We start from the raw sequence: 10,205 nt of genomic DNA on the forward strand, positions 1-10,205 counted from the left end.
CTTGTATTTAGTGTACTTGAGTATTATACGGAAACCTTGCTTAAACTTTAAAACCTCTGAAAATAACATTTTCTTAGACTAAGTTCTCTTTATAAATACTCTCTTATGTATAGTATTAATAGGGTCATATTAACAGATGCCCTTAAGACAATTATTAATAAACGATAATAGGAAAATTTTGACATTACTTTTATAGGAAATATAAAAAGCCGTTAACAATATTTATTGTTTTATCATTCTCATAAAATATTTCTAAAAATAGCTTCTAAACCAATACTCTAAAAGTATTGGTTAACATTTCTCATTTAGTATTTATCATCAGTTAAAGATATAAATGATGTAGTGGTCGATGTTGATATGAAGATTTGAAATGATCGGCAAAGCCATGAGAATTTGCTTCGGGGAATGGAATTGAAGGAGGAGGAAATTTTTGAAATGAATATATGTTTCTATTTGGTTGGCGTAGCTCGCAAGGCAAAGAGCTGGGTGGTTATGAAAATTTAATAACTAGAAAGCTTTCTCTAGCACACTATTGCATATTTGTAAACCAGAGAATGTGAAAATAGCAATTATAGCTCCCTAGTTCTTTTGTGAAATTGTGGATAGTCTACTGTTGGAATTTTATTTTTTAATAATAGATTGCACTAACTTCTTTTAAGGTTTTTGAAAATGTCAAAAACCTCTATATTTGAAAATGAAACTTTCACTTCTAGTGATTATTATTCATATTTGGTTTCTTCAAAAGAAGAAGAAGAAATGTCTTATTATATAAGCAATATGGTTATTTAGCCTTTTTTTAGATTATTCTAGAGGAGAATTTAATTTGAAAAATACTATTTTTAAATTTTAATACCCAAAAAAAAAAAAAATTATGATCGTGGATTTTTGGTGTGAGAAACAGTGGACTATTTGTTAGGCTTGGTGAAGAGACAGAATTTTTACATATAAATTAATGATGGTTCTAAAATATAGGATAAGTCCCCTGTGATGCTATTTTTGTCCTTTATGAGGAGAGTTAATAATGAGAAATTATTTGATATTTTTAGCAGTTTTTCTTTTGATTGGGTACTGTTATAAGTTTTTCTTAAATTATTTGATTATTGAGTAAATGGTATCTGAAAAAATGTTTTAGGGGATATCTGAAGATTTTAGAGGAAGTGTTAGGGAGAAATTTTTTTTTGTGGTGAGCTAGTTGAGGTAAGTAACGTTATCCTAATTAGTTTTATTTTTTTTTTGTGGTGAGCTAGTTGCACCATTGAGCTTGTCCCATCTCTTACTTACCAAGTTGCCTATTACATATAAAAAGAGACTGTCATCTCAAAGTATCAATAGTGCAAACATATTATCACAATATTTGTTGGTTGACCTATCAAAAAAAATATATATATATATATATATTTGTCGGTTGAACCATCAATGTATCAAGATCTAGTGTAGTAATGTTGTATCAAGATCTACTTCCCTTTCCCCCCTCCATTCAAACTAACCATAAAATTTCACAAACAAGGTGCCACATTTTGCAACAAACAAAAGATTTTTCAATAAATCAAGTTTTGCAATATACAAAAAAAAAAAAGTTCTTTGGATTACTTCTGCAATCAATTCTAAAAACCCAAGTTTGGCTGATTTAGGTCGTTAATAGAAGACATAAAATTGAATTGATTGCTTTACACCTCGTTATTCTCCAAATCATTCTTAAAAATTGAAAAAAGATACTACTATTAATTAAGCAAATTGATGTGTAAAGCAATCAATATTTAGGGACTGCAATCACATGAGTGATGGAAAAAGAAGAGAGAGAAATTTTTGGTTCCATGTTCATGGGAGCAGGGGTGAGAAACTTTTACTTCAACTTGTTGAGGTTCGTCTGTTTGTGCAGGTTTTTTTTTTTAAAAGAAATTTTAAATCTTTTTCTGAGAAGACATCTGTGCAAGCTTAAAGATATGACATCTCAACTCTTAATAGGATATATACTAAGAACAAGAACTTCATAAACATGGTTGGTTTTATAGCCCAAGAGCCTTGCTGTCAACAGGATCAACAGAAAGGAAGGAGCCCTGGAAGAGGAGGTAAACTTAGAGAGAAAAATTGTAAGGTTTTTTGGGTTAGAAGGGAGAGAATGTGTGGAATTGTGGAAAATAAGAATAAAATAATGTGGAGACAATTATCTCATTAATTAAAATTTAAAATATTAATTACATGAAAAATTGTCTATTTCTCACCGTTAGATACTATGAAATCAACGGTTAAAAAATATGTAATTTTTGTGAAGTTATACACACACGTGTGTTAATATAACTTTTAAAACTATTTAAAAGAAAATCAATTCTTTTAGATATAACTGTAATTTATCCTACATATTGTTTAAGAAAACAAAACAATAAAAATAAGTTATACCAAATGAAAAACACTCAGGACAAATTTGATAGAAGATGTTGATAATGATAGCCACTAAATTGTATCTACGTTGAAGTGTTGAACAAACAAATTTGGATTAGGAAATCCCCTCCAAGACCTTGGTTTTGCAACTTCGACCACTGTTGGACTCTAGTTGCTGGTCAATCTTGCCTATACGTATGCATCATAATTTAAATTGAATTGCTGTTAGATTGATGTAAGCAAAAAATATTGTACAAAATTATTTATTCCAAATAATCAAATTAGTTTGACTACCGAAAGTTCCTAACTGTTTACAAACTCTCACACGAAATCAAATTTAGAAGGATCACATCCTTTTTGATTTATCGCGGAGAATAATAGTCTATTTGTAGCTTTGATGTTTCTGGTTGCACAGAAACCAAATAGTGTTTGATAACCAATTGGTGAAATAACGAGTTGCGGAAAGTATCGGTAAAGTATTTTTTTTGAGAACCGAGTGTCGGTAAAGTTTGATTAGTCCTGATTGGCGTTGCAAAGAGGTCAAGGGGCATCTTGAATTTATGATCATTTATTATCATTAGTTTGTTTTGTTTCCCCTTTTTTTTTTTTGGGAGAGATTGTACAAAATTATTTATTCCAAATAATCAAATTAGTTTGACTACCGAAAGTTCCTAACTGTTTACAAACTCTCACACGAAATCAAATTTAGAAGGATCACATCCTTTTTGATTTATCGCAGAGAATAATAGTCTATTTGTAGCTTTGATCTTTCTGGTTGCACAGAAACCAAATAGTGTTTGATAACCAATTGGTGAAATAACGAGTTGCGGAAAGTGTGTAAAGTATTTTTTTGAGAACCGAGTGTCGGTAAAGTTTGATTAGTCCTGATTGGCGTTGCAAAGAGGTCAAGGGGCATCTTGAATTTATGATCATTTATTATCATTAGTTTGTTTTGTTTCCCTTTTTTTTTTTTTTTGGGAGAGAGAGTTTTGGTGTCTCTTTGAAAACAAATGATTTACATTTGTAATTGGATGCAAAATTTGATATATATATATATATATGTTAGGTTTAAGTTACATTTAATATAACTTCAACTAATGTTATATACTTATATCATTCAATATTTTTTTAATTGAATGCAAAATTTAAAAAATCCTTTGTTAGAATACGTTTTCTTCTTATAATCTCCATAATTTTAAAATATCAAGATAATTAGAAATTGATAACTATCTTATATATAAAATATAAGGTTTTGTATCACAAATTATGCATAAAAAATATAAATTTATAGGTTGAATAATAATAACAATGGATTGACATGAAATTTGACATCCACATTAAGAATTTAAGGAACATGCAATCCAAATATGAGATTTTTTTAATATTAATCTAATAAAAATTATTAGGTAATGAAATATTGATTCAAGCTACACATCAAGTATAACTTGATCTTGTCCCTTTATATATAAGGAATTGATGTATCAACCTTACCTATGAGACATCCCTAAAAACTCCGTGAACTAATAGTATAGTTGATGAAATTTAAAAGCCTTCGGAATTACAACACACACTTTAAATCTACTAGTATATAACTTGTGTATATATACAGTACAATTAAAAAACAATTATAATTACACATATATGAGTTCAAATTATATATACAATAAGAGTAATACATTTTTAAACCATAGATATATACATAAATTTACTCTTCTTCTTCTTCTTTTTTTATTGGGTTTTTGATGATTTATTTATATTAGACACTTCGTAACTCACCCAGAATAAAAATAATAAAATAAAAATTTATATAAGATATAAAATTAGATAATAATTGAAATCTAATTTAAAATCTAATTAAATTTTCTTTTGACTTTGACTTTGACTTTTTTTTTTAATTAAGCCATCATTGTGGGTATTCATAAAGACCCAAAAAAGAAAACCAGATAAAGATAAAAAATAAAAGACTACAGATACTACAATTTTTACCCTAAGATGAAGTTTCTTTTGACTCGTTTCAACAAGATAACAAGTGTTTAAAAATTATTTGTCGTTTCTCAAAAAAAAAAAAAAAATTATTATTTGTCGTAATTAGTAACACGCCAATTTTAACACGTCTCTGCATTTTAGCATGAATAATGCAGTGACAGAATCAGTGTACAATTTGAAATATTCTTGTATCAATAAGATCAAATAACGTATGAGTCTTTCTCCGACCAATCACGTTTTTCAATTCCCAAGAAAGCGCCACACCGTTAGTCTCTCCGAGTCTCCGTCACTTTCCTTCGTACAAACAACACTCACACATCACATTGCCAAATTCACATCGTTTTTCCTATTCCAGCTTCCTTCCTCAATAAAAGTTTACACTTACCAACTCTTTGTCTCTCTCTCTCTCTACAAATATATAAAATACCAAAAGGTGCCATAAAGTATATTTGATCTTTGAGTATATTTTGGAACCTTGAATATTGGAGATGGGTCTTGATCTCGAATCCATATCAGAGGCAACTTCAGGGGCTATAGGATCCCTCGTCAGCACCACAATCCTTTACCCACTTGACACCTGTAAGACCAAGTACCAAGCCGAGGTCAGAGCCCATGGCCAGCAAAAATATAGGTTACCCATCTCTTCTTTTTCACAAAGTTTCAATCTTTCTCTCTTTTTAAACCATAATTTGTCCTTTTCTCGATCTGGGTCTGTCTATTTTTTATGTGATCATGGTTTTGTAATTCTGTATTTGGGTAAAGTTTATTTATTTATTTATTTTTATAATCTGTTTGATTTTTGTTGTTTATAATTATATACAGCCTCTGAATGTGTGTGTTTTAATTTGCCTCTGTTNTTAGTCAGAAGTCAGCTTTTTAGACAAGGTGTAAAGTTTACTTGAATTAACTTTTTCTGGCTTATGCAGGAACCTCTCAGATGTCTTTTGGGAAGCAATTCAAAATCGCCAGTTTCTTTCGCTTTACCAGGGCCTAGGTACAAAAAACCTGCAATCCTTCATTTCACAGTTTGTCTATTTTTATGGGTACAGCTACTTCAAAAGATTATATCTAGAAAAGAGTGGTGCCAAAAGAATCGGAACAAAAGAAAACTTAGTTCTTGCTGCTGCTGCTGGAGCATGCACTGCCATTTTGACACAGGTGAGCTGTTGTGAGGGCATCTGTCCCTGATTCTGGTTGAGAAAGTATTTCTGTAAAAACTAATGGCTTTTGAAACTACCATTCTATGCTATAAAAAGTATGAACTGTTGACATGTGGGCATAGCACTATATTTCTAGTGTTAGTTTCAAATTTTGCATAGTATTTATACATCATATTTGGAAAATAGAAAATTTGAACTGCAATTTGTTATGCAGGGAAACATTTATTCTTCCTCTCTATGATTTTGCATTAATTTTTCATATATGCTCCATTTTCACGCCTAAAACATGCAGAAAGCTTGAAGATTAATGTTAGGCGATCTGGTTTACTACTGTGCAGCCCCTTGACACAGCTTCCTCAAGGATGCAGACAAGTGCCTTTGGGAAATCCAAAGGGCTCTGGAAGACCCTTACAGAGGGAAAATGGACTGACGCATTTGATGGGCTTGGCATCTCTCTTCTGCTGACCTCAAACCCTGCAATTCAGGTATAAATGGTAGATTGTATCATCTCCATCTCAAATCCTTCACTCCAAGTTGCAGTGCCTATTTGTGAGCTATCTTATATAGTTGATTTGATAGAATAAACCAGGCTTAGACTTAAATGTTTATATGCTGCAGTTTACAGTATTTGATCAATTGAAAAACAGACTCCTGAAGAAAAAACAGGATAAAGCAGGGAATGGTTCATCACCAGAAGCCCTTTCTGCCTCCTCGCCTTTGCATTAGGTGCAATTTCAAAGACAATTGCCACAATTCTGACATATCCTGCAATCAGGTGGATAATTTGCTCTCAATCTTTTACTTATCAAAAGAATGCATGTCTTCTCTGTTGCACTGTTACATGTTAAGCATAATGTTTATAACCATTTCATATTTTAACTTCATACAGGTGTAAGGTCATGATCCAAGCTGTGGACGCAAACGATAATGAAACTGAGAGAGCTCAGAAAAAATCCCGCAAAACTGTGCCAGGAGTTATTCGTGCTATATGGAAAAGTGAAGGGGTACCAGGCTTTTTCAAGGGATTGCACGCTCAGATCTTGAAGACTGTTCTGAGCTCGGCACTGCTTTTGATGATCAAAGAGAAAATCACTGCATCCACTTGGGTTCTTATACTTGCCACCAGAAGGTTCTTATTGCTCTCAAGGGGTGGATTAAAAAATGCTTGATGGTAGCATATGGAAGGGGATTTGCATAAATCCAATGTATAGGGTGAGTTTTTATTTGGTTTCATTGGAACAGATGACTTTGACTTCATAGAGCTGGCTCAATTTCCTGGGTAGAAACTTCTTATTATTTTTTGTAACAAAGAATTCCTCCTTAAGTTAAAGAGCAATAATGGTAAGGCATGCATGTTACATGAAAGAAATGCCAATCCTTGCAGAGGAAATTTTCAACTGAGAAATAATGTATCGCGGGAATAAATTTTCTGCAAATATTGATTAAACTTACGTGTATAATTATTTGTTGAGTTTCATTCTGAGATGAAATTTCATATTTTCCTATTGATCATGTGTTCTGTCATGTTCTTATTTATGACAGTCACTCCACTTGAGGAAATGGATGTGTTGCTGCGGATGCTATCAGAAAGATATTTAGAAATATTACTTTTTAATAGAAGATCTTTGCCCCTTTTTTTCCACATTCCATTTTACAAGTTAAAAAAAAAAAAAAAGTCATTGTCCAAGGGTGAGAGAAATGATTACTCTGTACAAGTTTTAAATTATCATTGATTCATTATTTGATACATCATCATTGACTAATCTAGGATGATATATTGAGGGCCTCTTTACAGGTAATCCATGATAGAATTTTGGTTAAAATGCAATTTGCACCCTCTAATTATTTTAGCTCTTTATCTTTACTTTCATTCAATTGAATTTTTTAAGTTTCAAATTAATTCAATTCAAAGCTTTTATCTAATTTTGTTAAAAATTTCCATTAAAAAAAATACTTTTCTCACACAAAAAATATTTTATACATATTTTTATGTGAGATTTTTTTTTTTTTTAAATTATTTTTTATTAGTTAATTTAATAATTAATGGAAAATTTTTAATGGAACAAGATGAAAGATCTAAATTGAATAAATTTGAAATTTAGAAGATTCAATTGAGCGAAAGTAAAATTAGAAGACTAATATAAATTTCAATCAAATTTAAAGAATGCAACTTGCATCTTAACCTAAATTTTTTAGGATCATATCATAGGGTGATACCTTTTTACAAGTCATGAGTGATGGAATCTTTACCAACCCACACTAAATAAGTCAACATGCTAGCCACACTAAGTCTACATGTGGATTTGTTATCTTCCATTGGGACCTTAAGTCCATATATTATGATGATTAACATGCTGGGGCAGACTGGACTAATTTGCCATAGCCTGTTAGTCATGCTAACACTGTCAACTTTAATCATCAAGTTAAAAGCTTTGTCAAAAACAGTAGCCTAACATTTTCCTGGCTAGTGTTCTTAACTCCATCCAGTTAAACAGACTGTAGTTATAGCATTGACTTCAAAATACAAAGGATTTCAGTTCAATGTTTTCTTTTTCCCCCTTGATCAAAAGGAAAAAATCAATGGAAAGATATATAGCCATCCTACTAGCTCCTTCACACTTCCCCCCCCCCCCCCCCCCTCTCCTAAGTTGGAATTCTAATATTAAATTTTAATGGAATATTCATAGTAGAATAGCAAACTCAAAGATGTAGATTCATACCAAAAAAATAGAGATACAAAGGTAGTGTAAAATTATTAAAAAAAAAAAAAAAAATTGAAGCGCTGCACATTAGGAGAAATGTTTCTTTAATTTATCTACTTGGTAATTATTTAGGACAAAGTTGGTTTGGAGGAATTCCTTTTAACCATTATGTGGCAATTTATAAAACTATTTACGTATATTAAATCACATGATTCATTAAGATACTCTAGAACTTTTAATATTATTCTACCATAAAATTCCTAAAAAAAATAAAAAAATACATTGTTAAATAAATGGTCTAAATTTTGCCACATTATCAATATTTAAATATGTAAGAATTATCATCATTTTAAGGTTAAATTACTAATTTGATCCTCCAACTATTGGACAAAGTTCAATTTAGTCCCTTAACTATCAATTGTGATATTTAACTGAATTTAGCTTGTCAACTTTCAAAATCAAGTCAATTTCATTCTTAGATCTCTTCTCTATTTAAAATTTAATAGAATTAATATTTAAAATTGACTTGATTTCAAAATTTTACACTTTCTATAATAACATGTTAATGCATATTTTAGTTATATATCAGTAAAGTCCATTAAAAATTAATAAAGGGGATATGAAATTAACTTGATTTTAAATGTTGAATGTCTAAATTGACAAAATTAGTAGTTGAACTTTTTTTTTTTTTTCTTTTAGAAAGAATATTTGAGGGACTAAATACACAGCTAGTAGTTGAAGGATTAAATTGAATTTTATCTAATACTTTTTTTTTTTTTTTGAGAAACAATTTTATCTAATAGTTGAAGGACCAAATTAGTAAATTAACCTAATTTTAGCATTTATTTAAGTACTTGTGACATGATAAAATAAAATGTTAATATATGACAATTAACAATTAAAATTTTAAAAAGCCCATGGTATTGCTTTCAAAAAAAAAAAAAAAAAGCCCATGGTATTACTAACATAATTTTTTTTTTTTTTAAATTTTAATTCCATCCATGATCTACTGCAATTATTTCTTTTAACTTCAGTGCCAATTAGAACTACCACTCTATTTTTATCTGACGGCATGGATTATCATTATGTTTTGTGATCATGTCCAGATGACTTGATTTAATTGGATGCAACTTGTCCAATATAAGGGTTATCAAGGCAGACATTATCTTAAATTTTATTTGATGTTACTTTCTTCCCATTCTTGATGATATCCACTCCAAAATGCCTGATTATTTGATTCATTTAAATTTCAAGAAGAAGATTCAGATCAATGGATGCTGACACAAAATTTCTAAATTTGGAACTAGTTTCTATTTAGAGTTTCAGACTTTTATTAGTCTGTTTCTGAATCATATACATTGGTTAGTGTCAATTATTTTTTTTTTTTGAGAAGAAGGTAGGTGTCAATTAAGTGGCTTAGTCTTTTGGCATTATTTATGAAACACCTACATTATGTTACTAAAAAATTGAAACCCAACTTTACAAAGCCTTCAACTAACTTCTAGTAGTGGTTAGTGAAATAATTTTCTCAGCCTAAAATCCGATTTTCTTGTCTGCTCATCCTTGAATGGTTGAACCCATGACTTAGGAGCCAATGTGACACTTGACCATTCAATGCTCTATGCAAAATGGTACATATTTTAGCAAAAAATTTGGAATGGTGACGCATTGTGGAGATTTCTCTTGATGGTCACAATATTTAAAATAAAATGAAAAGAAAGACTTAATCACAGCCAATGTGTGTGTTTGTGAGAGAAAGAGAGATTTGGTGAAACAAAAGATAAAGATTAAGTAGACAAATTCCAACACTAAGATTAAAGAAAGGAGACCAGTAGACCAACGTGTTAGAGCTGCCATAAGCTAGTCCAAAGCAAAAAACAAAACACTGCAAAATATATAATAAACGAAACCTAAACCCCAACAAAACCAATGCTAAAGATACCTTTTACTGAAAATGTGTTGTTACTTCAAAAGGCAA

At 30.4% G+C, this 10,205-nt stretch overlaps 1 protein-coding gene across 1 annotated transcript; it reads left to right on the top strand.

Moving 5' to 3' along the window:
- Window positions 1-4,643: 4,643 nt before the first annotated feature.
- On the top strand, window positions 4,644-7,032 carry LOC112006680 (peroxisomal adenine nucleotide carrier 1). The gene is given in 6 exon segments (XM_024038983.2): window positions 4,644-4,996; window positions 5,292-5,523; window positions 5,864-6,010; window positions 6,144-6,231; window positions 6,234-6,300; window positions 6,415-7,032. Coding segments are annotated over 6 exon segments (957 nt in total). The 5' UTR covers window positions 4,644-4,853; the 3' UTR covers window positions 6,695-7,032.
- The last annotated feature ends 3,173 nt before the right edge of the window (window positions 7,033-10,205 follow it).

This window comes from Quercus suber, unplaced genomic scaffold (genome assembly GCF_002906115.3).
Source record: "Quercus suber isolate HL8 unplaced genomic scaffold, Cork oak 2.0 scaffold_231, whole genome shotgun sequence".
Taxonomy (NCBI): Eukaryota; Viridiplantae; Streptophyta; class Magnoliopsida; order Fagales; family Fagaceae; genus Quercus; species Quercus suber.